General features: G+C 41.0%; 2 protein-coding genes across 7 annotated transcripts in view; one reads left to right on the forward strand and one right to left on the reverse strand.

Annotated features, from left to right (window-relative positions):
- idua (alpha-L-iduronidase) overlaps positions 1–19,202 on the reverse strand; it is a 175,221-nt gene that overhangs the window by 70,562 nt on the left and 85,457 nt on the right. For both annotated transcript variants that reach the window (XM_063046515.1, XM_063046514.1), the window contains exons 6-7: positions 15,984–16,186; positions 5,057–5,236 (exon numbers count right to left, since the gene is read on the reverse strand). In XM_063046515.1, the coding sequence (XP_062902585.1) occupies positions 5,057–5,236; positions 15,984–16,186 (383 nt within the window). The remainder of the gene's footprint in view (positions 1–5,056; positions 5,237–15,983; positions 16,187–19,202) is intronic.
- slc26a1 (solute carrier family 26 member 1) overlaps positions 1–19,202 on the forward strand; it is a 125,493-nt gene that overhangs the window by 32,872 nt on the left and 73,419 nt on the right. The window contains exon 1 of one of the 5 annotated variants that reach the window (XM_063046506.1): positions 16,655–16,716. The exons of the other annotated variants lie outside the window; for them this stretch is intronic. The gene's annotated coding sequence lies outside the window, so the exon portion shown is untranslated. Of the gene's footprint in view, positions 1–16,654; positions 16,717–19,202 lie in introns of those variants that run through there. 5 annotated transcript variants of the gene reach the window in all.

Consider the following 19,202-nt stretch of genomic DNA (forward strand, 5'->3'; position numbering starts at 1 on the left):
TGATGTGTGTTGCTTGAATTTCCAGCATCTGCAGAATTCCTGTTGTTTGAATCTACTACACTCTCTGGTTTCTCCTGCAAAGTCGATGTCTAATTCAATTTACTACCTCATCTTGAATGCCAAGTGACTAAACCTCCTTCACCAACCTCCCATGTAGGACCTTGTCAAAGGCCTTGCTAGAGTCCATGTAGACAACATTCACTTTCCTTTGCGACCTTTCTTGTAACCTTCTCGAAAAACTCTATTTAACATTGTTAAGACACGAATTACCATGCATAGTACCATGTTGACCACCCCTATTGAGTCCCCGTCTATCCAAATACTTACAAATCTGGGCCCTTAGAATACCCTCCAATAACTTTCCCACTACTGATATCAGGCTTACCGGCCTATTAATTCCTGGCTTATTCTTAGAGCATTTCTTAAACTAACAGAACAACATGAGCTATTTTCCCATCCTCCAGCACCACACCCGTGGCTAAGGATGATTTAAATATCTCTGCTAGGGCCCCTGCAATTTCTGCATTCACTTCCCACAGGGTCCGAAGGAGCACCTTGTCAGGTCCAGGGGATTTATTCACCCTATTTTCCCCTGTAATGTGTAATAGGGTCCATGGCCTTGCTGCTGTATTGCCTCACATCTATAGACTCTGTGTCTGTCTCTCGAGTAAAAACAGATGCAAACAATCCATTTAAGATCTTCTAGTCCTGACGAAGGGTCTCGGCCTGAAACGTCGACTGCGCCTCTTCCTATAGATGCTGCCTGGCCTGCTGCGTTCACCAGCAACTTTGATGTATGTTGCTGTCATTTAAGATTTTCCCCATTTTGGCTCCACTCACTGATTACCACTCTGATCTTCCAGAGGACCAATTTTGTTCCTTGCTATTCTTTTGCTCTTAATATATCTGTAGAAGCCCTACAACTCTCCTTCACTTTGTCTACTAGAGCAACCTCATGTCTTCTTTTATCCCTCCAGATTTCATTCATAAACTGTTCTCTTGCATTTCTAATACTCAAGTACCTCAATTGTTCCTACCTGTCTTTACCTGCTAAACACCTCCTTCTTTTTCTTAACCAGGACTTCAGTATCTCTAAAAAACCGAGGTCCCTTAAACATGTTATCTTTGCCTTTTATTCTAACAGGAACATAGAAACTCTGCACTCTCAAAGTTTCACTTTTGAAGGCCTCCCACTTATCAAGTACACCTTTGCCAGAAAACAAACTGTCACAATCCACACCTGCCAGATCCTTTCTGATACCATCAGAATTTGGCTTTTCTCCAATTTAGAATCTTAACCAGAATACCAGACCTATCCTTTTCTATAATTACCTTGAAACTAATGGAATTATGATCACTAGTTGCAAAGTGTTCCCCTATACAAACTTTTGTCACCGGCCCTGGGTCTATAATATAATCTCATTAATGTGGTCATACCTTTATTATTCTTGAGTTCCACCCATAAAGCATCACTAGATGAGCTCTCCAGTCTGTTCTGACTGAGCTCTGCTGTGACATCTTCCTTGACTAGTAATGCTAATCCTCTCCCTTTAATCCCTCCTGCTCTATCACAAGAGAACCCCGGAACATTGAGCTGCCAGTCCCGCCCCTCCTACAACCAAGTCTCACTAATGGCTACAATGTCATAATTCCATGTATTGATTCTTGTCCTAAGCCCAGCTGCTTTTCCAATAATACTTCTTGCACTGAAATATATGCAGCTCAGAACACTATTCCCACCATGCATGACCTTTTGATTCCTGACTTTGTATGTAAGCTTAACAACATTTTTCTCCACAGACACTCCACTATCTGTTCTGGTGCTCTGGTTCCCATCCACCTGGAACTCTAGTTTAAACCAGCACTGTGCAGCACCAGCACACCTTCCTGCCAGGATATTAATTCCCCTCCAGTACAGGTGTAAACTGTCCCTTCTGTACAGGTCCCACCTGGAAGAGAGCCCAATGATCCAAAAACGTGAAACCTTTCCTCCTTAGCCATGTGTAAAATTGATCGATCTTCCTATTTCTGGTCTTAATTACATGTGTACTGGGTAGCAATCCTGGAGGTCCTGTCCTCTAACTTAGCAACTAACTTCCTGAACTCACTTTGCAGGACCTTGTCACCCAGCCAAAGTCCCCCTATCACCTACTGGCCCCTATCTCACTGTTCCCCCTCATTTCATACTGGCTATAATCCTTCTCCAGTCTCTATTTAACTGCAAGGTCTCAACCCAAAATCCCAAACCTTTTACTCTCCCCCCGCCCCAGATATTGCTCAACCCATTGAGCTTTTTGCCTGGAAAACTCCCTACTTACTTAGACAGATACAACTCCAACCACACTCAAGAAGGTCTGAGCTAAGATTCACCTCCAGTCACCATTCTGAACACCTACTCTCCAGCATCCTAGGTACATTGTGTAAAATTTATAAAATGCACTGTAGAAATTCACCAAGGCTTCTTTGAAAGGATGTCACAAACTTACAACCACAACTGCATAAAAGTAAATGGTTCCTCTGCAATCAACTAACTACCCAAACTCTGAAACATACTTTCACTGCATCAAAATCCTGAACTCCTTAGGAGCCGCATGGGTCTTTATTCTATTCAGGGATTACTCCAGGTCAAGATAATGACTGACAGCAGGGAAATTCCAGTTGAACATTAAGGTCTAATCTCCCTGCACTATGTATATCCATTTGTTCAACCAGATATAATGGCACTGTACTGAATCACCAAAAAGTGTATTCAGTAGAAAAATGTCAGCTTGTGTTTCATGGCTTTACAGTTCAAAACTATAATACTAGTTTTATAGTAAAACTAGAACTGTTTCAGCCAACAAAACTAAGTTCTGGCAAAGAAAGTAGTTAAGGCAAGTGCATTATCACCTTTTAAAACATACTCAGGCAGGAAATTGGACAGGAAAGGTTTTGAAGGATGTAGGCCAAACAATCTATCTTAGAATAGCTTAGGCGGGAATCAGAATCAGGATCAGGTTTAATATCACTGGCATATGCGATGAATTTTATTGTTTTGCTGCAGCAGTACACTGCAATATATAATGATTAAAAACTATAAATTACAATAAGAAATATAAAATATTGAATTAAACAAGTAGTGCAAAAAGAGGGCAAAAAAAAGGAAAAATACTTAGTGTATACCAGTTCATTGTCCATTTAGAAGTCTAATAGCAGAGGGAAAGAAGCCGTTCCTAAAATGTTGAGTGTGTGTTGTTAGGCTCCTGTACCTCCTCCTTGATGGTAGTAATAAGAAGAGGGCATGTCCTGGGTGAAGGGGGTACTTAATGATAGATGCCACCTTTTAGAGGCATCACCATTTGAAGGTGCCCTGAATGCTAGTTGAGTTTACAGCTTGCTGCAGCCTTTTCTGATTATGTGCAGTGGCCCCTTCATACCAGGTGGTGATGCAACCAGTTAGGATGCTTTTCACAGTACATCTGTAAAAATCTGCAAGAGTCTTTGGTGACATACCAAGTTTCCTCAAACTCCTAATGAAATATAGCAGCTGTTGTGCCTTCTTTGTAACTGCATCAATATGTTGGGCCCAGGATAGATCTTCAGAGATGTTGACATCGACTGCTGATCCCTCGATGAGAATTGACATGTGTTCCCTCGACTTCCCCTTCTTGAGGTCCACAATTCATCTCTTGGGCTTACTGATGTTGAGTGCAAGATTGTTGTTGCAACACCACTCAACCAGCTGATCTATCTTGCTTCTGTACGCCTCATTGTCACCATTTGAAATTCTACCAACAATAGTTGTGTCACTGGCAAATTTATAGATGGTGTTTGAACTGCACCTAGCTACACAATTGTGGATGTAGAGAGAGTAGAGCAGTGGGCTAAGCCCACATCCTTGAGGTGCGCCAGTTTTGACTGTCAGCAAGGAGGAGATGTTATTTCTGATCTGAACTGACTGTGATCTCCTGGTGAGGATGACAAGGATCCAGTTGCAGAGAGAGGTACAGAGGTCCAGGTTTTGGGGTTTGTTGATTAGAACCGTAGGTATGATTGCTTTGAATGCTGAGCCGTAACCAATAAACAGCAGCCTGTCATAGGCATTGCTATTGTCTAGGTGATCCAAGGCCGAGATGAGAACAAGTGAGATTCCATCTGCTGGGAAGCAACAGGTAAATTGCAGTGAGTCCAGATCCTTGCTTAGTCAGGAGTTAATTCTGGCCATGACCAAACTCTCAAAGCACTTCACCACAGTAGATGTGAGTGCAACTGGGCGATAGTCGCTGAGGTGGCTCACCTTGCTTTTATTTATTGGCCACTGGTCTGATTGTCGCCCTTTTGAAGTAGGTGGAAACTTCCAACCGCAGCAGTGAGAGATTGAAGATGTCCTTGAATACTCCTGTCAGTTGGTTAGCATGGGCTATTTGAACTGAAGGGGCTGTATGATTCTATGTCTAAGATTCAATCTAAAAAAAGGAGTGGTGGTGCTGGATTGATTTTTCCATCAGACCACTCAACACTTTAAAGGCACCACATACTTTCATTCTATTTCTGTTTACACCAACCTTTGTTCTAGTTAGAGTGGAACACAAGTTGAAAATAACACAGTTCCTTAAGAGATCTAATTCAGTCAATGAGGATCTGAATCTCTTATTTCTGTATGGAATAAGTATCAAAGACCGAATATAAATGAACCTGCTTTGTTTTACCATCTTTAAATCAATACCTTACTGAGGAACAAACTCATATTATGGAAAAAGGGGACTACAGATGCTGGGATCTGGAGCAACAATCTGCTGGAGGAATTCAGTGGGTCAAGCAGCATCTGTGCTGAGAAAAGAATTGTCTACATTTGTCCTTCAACTACAGGATGAAAAGAGATTAGCTGTTCATTGCTGCTGGTCGGATTCTTCTGTTCTAAAATTAGTAGTCATATTTCCTTCAATAACAACAATGGCTATAGCTGAAACAGTACTTTAATGATTGTAAAGCCTAGAGATATCCTGATAGGAATGCGGTAAGATATAAGTAAATGCACATCTTCCTTTTTAACTGTGGAGTGGCATTTTATCTTTACCTTAACAACCATAGCAGCATATGTCACTTCAGCTCTCCAGACCTGAGGAACCGACCAACCGACCAGTGGATCACCTTCATCGTTGTAAATGGACATTGACTGGAATTTAGGGAAGAGCTTCTGTATCTGATGAACTGTATCCAATTCTTGCTCTATGATATGCAGAGAACTACCAGCACCCTGTCAAAATAAACGAACAATAAAAAAGTGAATGAAAGAACTTGAACTTTACACCATGTCATAACTGATTACAAAATTTTTATCTTTTGTTTACTCCAATTTCTCTCAGGGTCAGAGATCACGTGGTAAACATATTAACTTTCTTCTTAATTATTTAATGCATATTTTCTCTCAAATAAACTGCTCATTATACTATTTCATTTTATTGCAATAGTATCACTTAGTGATTCAAATATAATAAAACCATTTATGAAAGTACTCTAATTAAATAAATATTAAAATGATTAAAAATGACAAAGTTTATTCATAGCTCGTGAATAACAAATACTGCAATAGTGCTATCGATGTGTGATTTTTGTGTCTGTACTATCTGACAGTGTGTGTGCATTTGAATCATGAATTGTATTGAGTTCTCTATCACCATGCTATAAGGACAGATAATTACTGAATAGCATGCACTTATCGAAAATGTTTAGCACCATTTGAAAAAAAAGTGATGTAAAATAACAATAAAAAAGTTATGTTATCCACAAAGACAATTTCTGCATAAAACGTAAAAGGATAACCAGGAAAGAATAGGACTATGCAAACACGAGGAAATCTGCAGATGCTGGAAATTCAAGCAACACACACAAAATGCTGGTGGAACGCAGCAGGCTCGGCAGCATCTACTGGAAGAGGTACAATCGATGTTTCAGGCCAAGACCCTTCATCAGGACTAACTGAAAGAAGAGATAGTAAGAGATTTGAAAGTGGGAGGGGGAGGCTGTACCTCTTCCAATAGATGCTGCCTAACCTGCTGCGTTCCACCAGCATTTTGTGTGTGTTGCAAGAATAGGACTAATAGGGATGATAAACAAACAATTTCAACCTTCAGATTAATCAGAGATGGTCAGCGTTGACTTCCTCAGGGTTGTGAATGAATAACTTGATTGACATTTTTGAGGATGGACATGCAAGGTTGAAGAGGGCAGTATTATCTATGTAGGTTACATGGATTTTACTACAACATTTGACAAGGCCCCATTCTGAAGCAGAATACTAGCAACGGGACTTAATCTAGACAAGTATGGGACAATGATTTTAGAGAGATGTACAAGACAAGGAAACACAATGAATGGCAGGAAGATGCAAAGCGACCTTGGAATGCACATCCTTGGATCGTTAAAAGGCAGCAGAATGGGTCATTGAAGAGGTGACACAACTCTGAGACATATCAATGCTACAGCAGTGTGATTCTATGTGGAAGGGTCAGCGATGACTCCATACAGAGATGATCGGCGATAAGATGAACCTTTGGACTTCATTTATTTCTTACTCCTTGCCCATTTGTATTCACCTCATTTTACCAACTCTAAATGAAAAGGAGGAAACTGACACCAAATCTAATCCTGTACCTAGTGAAGAATGACTTCAGAAAGGTGATCTACGAGTTTCTAACTATTCCTGAAGATAATACAAATTTGAAAAGATAGAAGATTGAGGTGTCCAGAAGTCTGCCTCTTGCCTCATACTTTGAACTCCGATACAGTGATGAAATGATAAGGTAATTGCATCTGTTTGCAAGCCTTTTATAGCTAATGAATTACTGTTTTAGACTGAAGCAACGGGAAGCTCTGGATAATCCCCGAGGACGGTGCACAATTCTGCCACTTTCAAACAGATTCCACGGGCAGATGCAAGTTCTTTTCTCTTGCTCTTTCAGTATCTTGCAGGAACCATTCCCTTTGTAACTCTCTAATCAACTCTTCCATTCCCATCAATTATCCCTTTTCAAATAGCACTTTTTCTTGCAAGTGAAGGCAATGCAACATTTGTCCCTTCACCCCTTCCCTTCCCACTAGTCAGGGACTGTCTAGGTAAAGCAGCAATTCACTTGCACTTCATCCATTCTGGTCTGTGATCTCATCTACAATGGAGAAACCAAAAAATAGATTTGGTGATCGATTTATGGAACATCTGCATTCACTCTGCATGGGAGGCCTTAAGCTTCTCTTTGTCTGTCACTTTAATTATCAACCCTCTTTCCAATCTGACATACCCATCTGTGGCTTCTTATCAAAATGAATTCCAACACAAGCTTCAGTAATGCTAACTCATTTTCCATCTGGGGAAAGTTTACACCTTCTGGACAATCTTGAATTCTTTGACTTCCGGTAACTTGATTTCTTGCTCTGCATCAGTTGTCCTTCTGTAATATTGGCACAGTTTGATTTTATTTTACCCCTTTTGCTTTTTATCTTGAGAGTGAAGGATGTATTTGATCTGCTGGGCTTGTCTACTTGCTCTGCATTTTTCAACTCTGCATTCTTTTATTCATGTTCTGATGCTCCCATTCACTCATCAACTAGGTAACCTCGTCTACAAGTTACCCTCATGGTCACCTTGGCTTTGTCCTATTAGCAACGTTCTCCTACCTCCACCAACCCTCAGCCTCTCTGCAACTTAACAAGTTTCTTTTGTCACCTTCCCTAATCTGATGAAAGGCCTTTGACCGGAAACATTTAACCCTGTTTCTCGTTCCACAAATGCAGCCCGACCAGTTGGGTATTTCCAGCAGTTTCTGTTTTTATATATGATAGATTCAAATAAATGGTTAAATCATAGTATCATAATAATAATAGGCATCCGTTAGTCTCATGAGACCATGGATTTGTGCCTTGGAAGGTTTCCAGAGCACAGGCCTGGGCAAAGTTGTATGGAAGACCGGCAGTTGCCCATGCTGCAAGTCTCCCCTCTCCACGCCACCAACGTTGTCCAAGGGAAGGGCATTAGGACCCATGATGCGAGTCTCCCCTCTCCACGCCACCGATGTTGCCCAAGGGAAGGGCATTAGGACCCATACAGCTGGCACCAGTGTTGTCACACAGCAATGTGTGGTTAAGTGCCTTGCTCAAGGACACAACGCTGCCTCAGCCAAGGCTCGAACTAGCAACCTTCAAATCACTAGACGATCGCCTTAACCACTTGGCCACGCACCAATACATAGTATCATAGAGCATAGAAATAAGCCGTTCGGCCCTACACTTGCACGCCGATCAGCGGGCACCATTCCACATTAACACTATCAGCCAGTGCTTGAGGTAGCAGCCAACCTCTATGCACAATTGATCCATGCACTCAGCTAGACACTTCAACAACTCTCCCAGGCAGTGTATTCCACGCAGCTGCCACTCTCTGGGTGAAGGAGGAACTTCTCTATATCTTCTCTAAATCTCTTTCCTCTGACCCGAAACCTGTGCCTTCTAGTTTTATATACCTCAGATATGGGGCAACTTGTCTTGCCTTCTACCTTTTCCATACCAGTCATAATTTTATATACCTCAGTCATGACCCTCTTAACATCCTTTGCCCCATGGAGAAAATATATAGTTTTTCCACATAATACAACTGCTACCTTCAAAAGTATGCATTTTTACCCAAGGTCCTCTGTCCTCAATTCTCCCCAGGATCCTACCATTCAAGGTATATCTCCAAGCCTTATTAGTACTCCCAAAATGCAAACCTCACCTTTGTCTGGATAGTGGCATAGCTACTCAGGGATAGTATCACAGCTGAAGAAAACAAGAACATTTTGGAGGAATTGTCTGCTTAGTCAGTGCTCATGGAAGTCCAAAACAGGAAGGGAGACATGGGCAAGGTAAAAAAAAAAGTGCAAAGTCTCTCAAAAGTCCCACATCTCACGCAGACGGGAGAAGGAAGAAAACTCTCCCTGCCATGCCCGACCTTTGAGTCGTCCAAAAACTTTGAGCCTCCAACCAGCCCTCCGACACCAAGCACCAAGCACCATCTCTGCCAAGCGCTTTGACTCCAGCCCCGGCCGCCAGCAGCAGGCAAAGCCGAGGATTTGGGGCCTTCCCTCCAGAGATTCTCGATCGCACAGTAGCAGCGTCAGCAAACCGGGCATTTCAGAAGTTTCTCCAGATGTTCCTCCATGCTTCTCACGGCTGTCTCCATCAAATCAGAATTGTGCACGGCCCCTATTTAACAAATACGATATCATTTCACCGGAGAAGCTACGCGCGCTGTGTCGGGCCGCCATCTTCTCCTCCCGCCTGATTGAATTCGTTGAGGATTGATGAAGGTAGAGCAGTGAATGTGGTTTATACGGACATTAGTAAGTTCAAAATAAAATTTATTATCAGAGTACCATGTATAATCCTGATGTTCTTTTTTTGCAGGCATACCTAGCAAATCTATAAAACAGTAACTGTAAATAGGATCAATGGACAGCAAACTGTGCAAATGTAGGTATAAGTATATAGCAATAAACAACGAGCATGAAATAACAAGACAGAGTCTTTAAAGTGAGACCATCAGTTGTGGGAACCCTGAAGTAGAACGAGTGTAGATATCCTTTCTTGTTCAAGAGCATGATGGTTGAGGGGTAGTAACTGTTCTTGAAACTGACGGTGAGAGTCCTGAGGTTCTTGTACCTTCTACCTGAGAGTAGCAGCGAGAAAAGAGCATGACCTGGGTGGTGAGGATCCTTTATGATTGATACTGCTTTTCAATGTAGATGTGCTCAATGGTTGGGAGGGTTTTAACTGTGATGTACTGGGCCAAATCCACCTTTTGTAGGATCTTCTGCTCAAAGGCATTGGTGTTCCCATACCAGGACATAATGCAGCCAGTCAGCACACTTTCCACCATACATCTATAGAAGTTTGCAAAGGTTTTTGATGATATGTTGTATCTGCAGAAATTCCTGAGGAAGTAGAGCTGCTGTTGTGCTTTCTTTGCAAATATATTTATATGATGGGCCCAGGACAGGTCCTCTGAGATAGTGACACCCAGGAGTTTAAAGTTGTTAGCCCTCTCCACCTCTGATCTTCTGATAAGGACTGGTTAATGGACTTCTGGTTTCCCTCTCCTGAAGCCTATAATCAGTTCCTTGGACTTGCTGATAATGAGTGAGAGGCTGTTTTTATGACTCCACTCAGCCAAATTTTCAAACCCTCTCCTGTATGCTGATTTATGCCTTTGATTCAGCCCACAACAGTGGTGTCATCAGCAAACTTGAATATGGCATTGGAGCTGTTCTCAGCCATACAGTCATAGGTGTAAAGCAAGTAGAGCAGGGGACTAAGCATAGCCCTGTGGTGCACCTGTGCTGTTGGAAATCATGCAGGAGATTTTGTTGCCAAACTGAATTGATTGGGAAATCCAGTCTGGAAAATTACTGACAAGTAAGGATATCCAGGATCCAATTGCACATGGAGGTATTGAGCCCAAGGTCTTGGAAAAGATGAAGGTATTGAATGCTGAGCTGTGGTCGATAGAGGGCACCTTGATGTATGCATCTTTGCTGTGCAGATGTTCCAGGATTGGGTGAACAGTCAATAAGATGGCATCTGCTGTGAACCTATTGCTCCAGTAGGCAACTTGGAAAAGATAAGTGACAAGAGAAGAAGGAATATGGTGGAGAGGAGAATGGACCATGGGAGAAGTGGGAGGAGGAGCACCATTGGGAGATGCTATGCAGGTAAAGAGAGGAAAAGAAGTAAGATGGGACCCAGAGTGGAAATAGAAGAAGAGAGAAAGGGAGGGGGAAAAATTACTGGAAGTTAGAGACATCGATGTTTATGCTACTCCAACCCGAGAGTGGCGGAAGAGGAGGCCATGGACCGACATATAGGAATAGAAATGGGGATTAGAATTAAAATCTTTTTGCAGATGGAGTGAAAGTGCTCGACAAAGTGGTCCCCCAGTCTACATTGTGTCTCATCAATGTAGAGGAGGCTGCACCAGGAGCACTGGATAGAACTACAACTTACTTAGTTGGAATGTGCAGGTGAATTTTGCTGCTTAAAGTACAAGCAACTTTAAAATGGGCATGGCCACTTTTAATTCTTGTGAGCTGAGTTATGGATTTGTGTATTAATGAAAAACTCTAGAAGAAGTATTGAGAAATAAATCAGTCAGAATCAGAATTATTGTCATGACGTATGTTGTGAAATTTGTTCTTTTGCAGCAGCAGTATAGAGCAAAACATAAAAATTACTATAAGTTTCAAAAAAAGTGAAAAAAGAAATAATGTTCAAAATGTAATGTGTAAAAAGCAGTAATGTTCTTGGATTCATGGGCCTTGTAAAAACATATTTGTACGGAAAATTAAAATAAGGAAAGCACACTTCTGTTCTGCAAGGTTTCTGTCCTCTCTGGGGCCTTGAGACACCTGTATTGGGTGTGTGGGGGAGTGGGGCAAGAGGTGGTGACGGTGGCGAAAGGGTATAGAAAAATAGTCATGTGTGAGATTTCTTTCTTTGCTGAACCACACACTGAATTTTGAAATCTTTGGATTGCTATTGCACTCCTTTTGCTTTTTGAAGCCTGATATTGGCTCTCCTTAACTTCCTCTCCTATTGGGTTTCGTTTTTAATTATTTTTTTCTGCAACATTTGACCAAAGTACTTAAAGAATGGTAATACGAGTGATTTGTACAATTAAAATCTAGACTTAAAGTAACTGCATCCTTGGCCGGATAAATCTAAATCTATCTGGTTACTTGGGGTGTGCTTAATAATGAAGCCACAATGCTTTTACATATTAGCAAGTGGTTAAACTAAAAACCAATTTAGTTCGGCTTTCTGAGCATTGCAAAGTAATCATTTCTGTCCAGTAATTTCAAGCTAAGCTCAGAACCAGTCAGTTTTAAAAAAAAAGCATTTACTTTACCAATGCATTTCTAATGTTTACTGTACTTGGCAATGAATTCACTTGATTGATGAATAACAACCAGAACTCAAAATAGGGGTCATGGATTTCTGGCATGACACAAATACATAGTGTAGCCTGTCAAACATCATGTTCTTAAGTTGGAAAGGATACTCCAATAGTGCTGTGATCAGTTAAAGAAATTAATAATTTAGCTTGTGTACAGAATGTTCAACAAACAGTAAAATTACAAATAACTGTAAAACTAATGAAGACAATAGAGAATTATACCAGGTGTTTACACCAATGTACTTTACTTATTGCCCACAAATGCTAGTAGATATTAAATTAAACATTTGAACCAAGCATCTTAATGGAGAAAGATTTAAGCAAGTTCAAGCCAGTTGACAATGCACAACCTTTTTGTGCCAGACTGGTACGTATGTAAGCTTTGGGAAATATCCCCCATACGGGTCAAGCATTTAACATACCAAAGCTCACAGACTGAGTCCTCGGCAAATGGTGAGGGAACACGTGAGGGAGATACTGTTTGCTGAACCATGTGATGCTGAGTATCAAATCTCCAGAACACCCTCTGGAGCAGGGGTCGGCAACCTTTTAGCCTCTGTGGGCTGGATCGCATAATAATGAGTCAGATAAATGCCATAAAAAACCTGAAATATGGGAATTATCCATTTAAATACATCTAGTTATGTTTTGCCTCAAATTAATGAATAACGCATGCTAGAGAAACATTTCTGCTTAAGGTTGCCTACCCCTGCTCTGGAGGGTGACCACACTAGTGAACATAAAGTCATTATTTCCAAGATCGTCACTGACACATCTCCACTGGAGAATTTCCACTCATACTTCTCCATCCCACCCCTCATCCCAACCTTCTAAGTTTTCTCAAATGTCACACCCCTATGATCTCTAAATGAAAATCTCTACATGGAACAATCTGTTGTTTCTACGTGGACATTTAATACAAACTGCTGTGACTGAGAAGTACTGCTCTGGCAGTTGCCAGTGTCAATTGAATAAACTAAATTAATTTAAGCTTTAAAATTCAAACTAAAGTCAGTTAAACCTCAGCAGCTGTGCTGCCTCACTGAACAACTATAGGTAAATAGTTCAGCTATAGCATTGAATCAAGAGTAATATCTTATCTAAGGGTCAGAGATTTTGTGCTGATCAATAGCCTTGATAAACTGACATTGCTATATGGAGTAGTACTTTTAAGAATGCTGTACTAAGTAAATCAAGAGACTACCACATTGTCAGGTGATATAATGAAGATGCAAGACATTGGAAAGATGATCCATTTTTGCATTCTACTTTCTAAACATTAGGTGCTTAGTGGAAGTTGCTGATGTCCACACCTTTGCACGTGAAAGACTTTAAGACAGGATCAATAATAAAGGCTAGCCATTGTACTGAAATACTTTAACTTTCAGTTGTAGAATCATTTAAAAGAATTCATCCACTTGTACAAAATAAAAAGAACAAAAGTGTTAAGTTGTGCTCTAAGTAGAACCGAAGATACATGCTTCCCTATCCACCTGATCATTTGGATTTTCACCAATTTCTTATCATATTGCCTTCAGATTCCATTCACTTACAGTTGTTCATGCAATTATTGTATATTTTTGATGCTTTAGGAAGCACCATTAATAGTTCTGTCCAGAGTAAGCATCTGCTTTCTCTGATTGACATGAAGATGCAACTGGGCACTACTAGAACTGAATACAATAAGAAATTATACACATGTCTGCCTGCAAACCACTCAGTCTGACTAATTGGCAGTGGTAAAGTTAGCTGACACTGATTCTCAGATGTGCTTGATAAGTTCATTTAGAATCGCAATATAGTTTCTGATATCAACTTCGCAGAGATTAGTCATGGACCCAACACGTTGATGCAATCATGAAGAAGGCATGCCTGTGGCTCTACTTTGTTAGGAGTTTGAGGAGATTTACTATGTCACCAAGGACTTGCAAATTTATATAGATGTAGAGTGGAGATCATCTTGACTGGATGTATCACAGCTTGTTATACAGAGTTTATACTCCAATGCATGGGTTTCCGAGAGGCTGCAGAGGGCCGTAGGCGCAGCCAGCTCCATCGTGGACACAACCCTACCCACCATCAATGACATCTCAGAAAGGCAGCACCTATCACTAATGTCTCTCACCATTCAGGACATGTTCTTCTTTTGTTATTACCATTAGGGAGGAGGTACAGGAGCTGGAAGACCCACACACAATGATTCCGAAACAGCTTCTTCCCTTCCATCATCAGATTTCTGACCAGTTTGTGAACCAATGAACACGACCTCATTATTCCTTTTTATTTGTACTTATTTATTTAATTTTGCAATTTTAGTAACTTTGTCTTTGTTCTGTCCTGCTGCAAAACAACATATTTCATGCCATCTCAGTCAGTGATAATAAATATGATTCTGAATGTAAATCAGTGCCTTTAGAGATTTGAGGGGCATAATGTTGGCATATGCAACTAGGAACAAGAAGAAACAACATAATATGTAGTCACTTTAGCCTGACCTTTAAGGTTGGGTGCTACATGACCATTTAGTGTGTGGACTGGTTAATGAGACAGTTCCTGTGAAATTCTTAGAATCCGATTTATTATCACTGACATGTCATGAAATTTGTTGTTTTATGGCAGCAGTACAGTGCAAGATGAAAAAACCACTCTGAATTGCAAAAATAAATGAATAGTACAAAAGACAGAGAACAAGGTAGTGTTCATGGGTTCATGGACCATTCAGAAATGGATGAAAAGGGAAGAAGCTGTTCCTAAAGCTTTGAGTGTGAGTCTCCAGGCTCGTGTACCTCCTCCTTGATGGTAGTAATGAGGAGAGGACATTTCCCAGATGGTGAGGGTCTTTAATGATGGACAATAGTTTGTGGAATGCATGAGATAAAGTTCAAGAATATTTTAGATGCAATTCCTGAGTGCAACTATTAGTAGTGTAAAAGAAGATTTTAGTGGCATCAGACTGATAAGCTATAGAAGCATTTTGCACTGGCCAGCTGAATGATTCACTTGGATCGGAGTCGGATCAGATAACACTTTCTATTTTTAGTAGGCAGGATATATTTTTATATGAAGAACTGCTTCCGCAACCATATTTCACTTTGTTTATAATATGTACTTTGTACCATAAGGTTCTTAAGGTTGTCAAGCCGAGGAGTGGTAGTGGGGAGAAGCTCCCACAGCCTAAAAGTGCTCCTCACGGCATGCGCCTCAAATAGCCTCTGACAACCAAGTCCAACTTCTGGCCTTCTCGTGTGGCTTAGCCTCTAAGCCCGGCGGAGCTGTTTCTACTGACAGGAGAAGGGGCGAAGGCGGGTCCTGGCACCTTAAAACCAGTGCTTCAGGTAGATGGAGCTCGTCAGCCTGGGAAGGCAGTCCATCTAAGAGAGGGAAAACTCTGATTTCAAACCTTGGCTGCCTGGCGGCCATACCCACTCATGGGAAAGGCTTCGGGAGTAAACCCTGAGGACAAATCTGGAGTTGGAGTCCCTAAGGCAGTCCGACGTTGTCTTCAACCTCGTTCTGGCAACTCTTGCGATGACACTGGTGCCAAGCTGTATCGGCCCTTGCCCTTCCCTTGGACAACATCGGTGGTGTGGAGAGGGGAGACTTGCTGCATGGGCAACTGCCAGTCTTCCATACAACCTTGCCAGGCCTGCGTCCTGGAGAGGACACTCCAGTCTTTCCAGGTGCAGATCCATGCTTTAGTGGGTTAGACAGGCGAGACTAACAGATGCCACATGCCATGTAGCATAACAAATAATTTGTCATCAAATCACATCACAATGATTGCACACAATCAAAAATACTCAATTAACAGGTTAAAATAGTAAATCTATAAGTCATAGTATTCAATAATTTCAATTCAAATTATTTGTTCCCATTCTGTTATTGAAACTTCTAAGGCCAAACAAGAGAATCAACTTTGTATAATCTTAATGAAAAACAATCTCAGCATTTTGTGTGTGGATCAATTTTTAGAGCAAGTTTTGATTGCTTTAACTTCAAGTTACATTCATGTCTTTCTTACTTTTTTGTGTAAAGCAATAAAATCCAGTCGTATTCCAATTTCTCCTGTAAAGAAGTTGGTTCCATTGTAGCAGTGGTTTAACAAGCCCCAACAAATTGGTGAGCGCGGGGGAGGATGGCATGAACCTCCAGGACCGCCGAATTTAAGCAGTACGCTTGCTTCTTTTAGACCTTCTGAACAGGCATCATAGTAGTTTTGGAATCCTAAAATCACACAAGTCATAAATATTACACATCTAATCAAGACTGCAATTTATCAAATCTAAGCCAGGTTTCAGCTGAGAAATCTTAGGAGGGAAGATGCGGAAAAGATCAGTATGCTTTAAGTAAGGGCAAGCTTTACATACTTATTACCATTTTATAATCTATCTTGCCACAAAAAGAAGTATCTACAACATAATGCAGTCTTAACAAAAACAGTAAAGAATAATGTCAGAGAATTTTCAACCGTTTTTACTTTGATTTGTTCTCATGTTTGCTTTTTTCCCCCAAACGTATTATTATTAATGTAAAGTGATTATATTTGGATTTTTGGTAACTTGATGACCTTTAGCTTGGGTATAAAAGCAGCAACATGCTAATAACCTTTTAAATACAATTTAATAACCAATGTTTAAAACATATGTTTCAATTCCTCATAGATGCCTTGTCAGGAAAACAATTCAACTGTGGAATTGGCTGTGGCTTAATCATTCACATGGCAATACAATACAGGTTTCCCCTGCCATCTGAAGGTACAGCGTTCCTACGAAACGGTTCGTAAGCCGACATATCATAAAGCGAAGAAGCAATTACCATTTATTTATATGGGAAAATTTTGTGAGCGTTCGCAGACCCAAAAATAACCTACCAAATCATGCCAAATAACACATAAAACCTAAAATAACAGTAACATATAGTAAAAGCAGGAATGATATGATAAATACACAGCCTATAAAAAGTAGAAATACTTCTCTACAACGATTGCCCGCACAGATCTCCATAGCGAAAATCTCACGCAAGCGCTGTTGGCATAAACGTGCTCTCCAGTAACCTTTAAACTATGAAGCTGCCAAATCTACCAAATAACACATAAAAATACACAGCCTATATAAAGTAGAAATAATATATGTACAGTGTAGTATCACTTACCGGAATTGGGAAAACAGCGCCGAGCACACTGATGATGGTGTGTTAGGCTGAGTCGTCGCAGGCTGGGTGGTGCAGTGGCCCCCACCCTCCAGGCCGCCGACCCGATACATTGCTGCGAAGAACGCAGGGGTCCAGCGGTAGCCGGGAGACACACAGCACATCGTTAAGAAAGAAGCTGAAATAAATATGCTCATTAATTAGGTGCTGCCCGGCACGTAAATGTCGGCACAGATTAGAGGCGACGCAATCGGCAATCGCCTCTGATCTGGGCTGACAATTACATGCTAGGCGGCACCTAATTAATTAGCATGTCTATTTCGGCTTTTTTCTTAAAGATGTGCTGCGTGCCTCCCGGCTATCGCTGCGTTCTTCGTGAATCGGTACAGTATCTGTCCGGGGCCCAGGTGTTGGGGTGGTGGGACACGGGGGTGTCATCTCATCGTCGATCAGGGCAGGCAGCTCATCTTCTCCTATGACTGCCGGCCTCGATGTCAAAGGTCGAGGTTCGTCGTCTGCTGTGGCTGATGTGGAAGGCTTGCTTGGCTGCTGAGCCTCGCGCATTTTTCTATCATACAGTTATTTGTAAGCACTCAAACCATCCTGCAAATATCCCCTAAACCGATGTACCCTTTCAAAATTAAAGTCGTACTTTATCATTGCAGCAAAAATCTCATGCAGTTGCTTCACTTTCTGCATTCGGTTCCGATTGTTATCCTTTCCTCTTCCAATTGCATCAGCTCTTCATCTGTCAGTTCTTGGTCATGGGATGCCAAAACCTCTTCAACATCATCTTCATCAACTTGCACAAGCCAAACTCACTTTGTCCTTGCTTCATTCACCACGATCGAAACACTTATTATGTCTAATTTTACGCTAAGTGTGACACCCTTACGAGCTCTTTCAGGCTTTTCCGACACCTTAGAACTCATCTTGCTAACGGCTGCTCAATGCAACGTGTTTAAGCAATGCCAGTCCCAATCCGGGGCAGAGCAGCTTCTCGGGGCGTGCGCTGCCTTTTATCGCGCGCTACCTTTAAGCGAAAACAGGGTACTAATGTAGGTCTTTCGTAACAGTGAGGTTTCGTAAAGCGGACGTTCGAAAAGCGGGGGACACCTGTACACTGTATAAAACAAGTTTCCTTATATTTTTTACTGATTGTGATAATTTTAAGCTGATGGCCACTTGTCATGAAAGACACTTAAAGAATCCACGCTATTAAAATATTTCATATATTTATTTTATTTGATTTTCTGTGTTTTCAGTCTCTCCTTGTATTTATAGATAAATCATTTTGTAGCTCTGATGTATCTCCACACTTGCTACTTCCCTGATTACTAGGTTCACATTTACCCCCAGAGAGTGTGATAGCAAGGATTTCCTTGATTGATCTACCTTCAATATGACTGAGAAAACCCTGCGTAGTGCAAAGTAATCTGTAATCTGACAAGGCCTACGCAAACCCTGCCCACAAAAATGAAAATAAGAAACTTTAGATGCTTAGTGGGTTAGACAGCTTGAGAAACATTTCAAGTCTGAGCCACCTCATCATAACTGGAAAAGAGAGAAAACAAGTTACTTTGCAGTAGCAGTGATATAAACTTGTTTTTCTCTTTCCTATTTCAGATGAAGGATCTTGAATATGAAACATTAACTCTATTCCTTTTTCAGCAAATGCTGCCTGAGATGCTGAAATTTTCCAATATCGTCTGTTTTTTCACCGATTTCCAGCATCTGTAATTCTTAAAAATTTTTCACCCACAGAAATATTTTGTCAACTGGCTAAGTCACAGGCTTCACAGGTTGTCACAGATGTCAAATAGCATGTATGAATAGCTGTGAATAATTTTCACATTCACAAATAATTTATGTTATCCTCAGTATAGGCAAAATTAATCACAGTGTTAAACATTATTGGAGACATTTAAAAAATGTTAAAATACTAGAACACATGGTGAATATCTCTCAGAAAACTCAGGATTTGAGCCTGCACAGGAGTTCTGAACTCCCTGAGGTTATTAATGATAAACTTCCTGTTCCATGTTGAACTACTTGTATTTCTCAGGAACATTAGCCAGTATGATGAAAAACT

Source organism: Mobula hypostoma, chromosome 4 (genome assembly GCF_963921235.1).
Source record: "Mobula hypostoma chromosome 4, sMobHyp1.1, whole genome shotgun sequence".
Classification (NCBI taxonomy): domain Eukaryota; kingdom Metazoa; phylum Chordata; class Chondrichthyes; order Myliobatiformes; family Myliobatidae; genus Mobula; species Mobula hypostoma.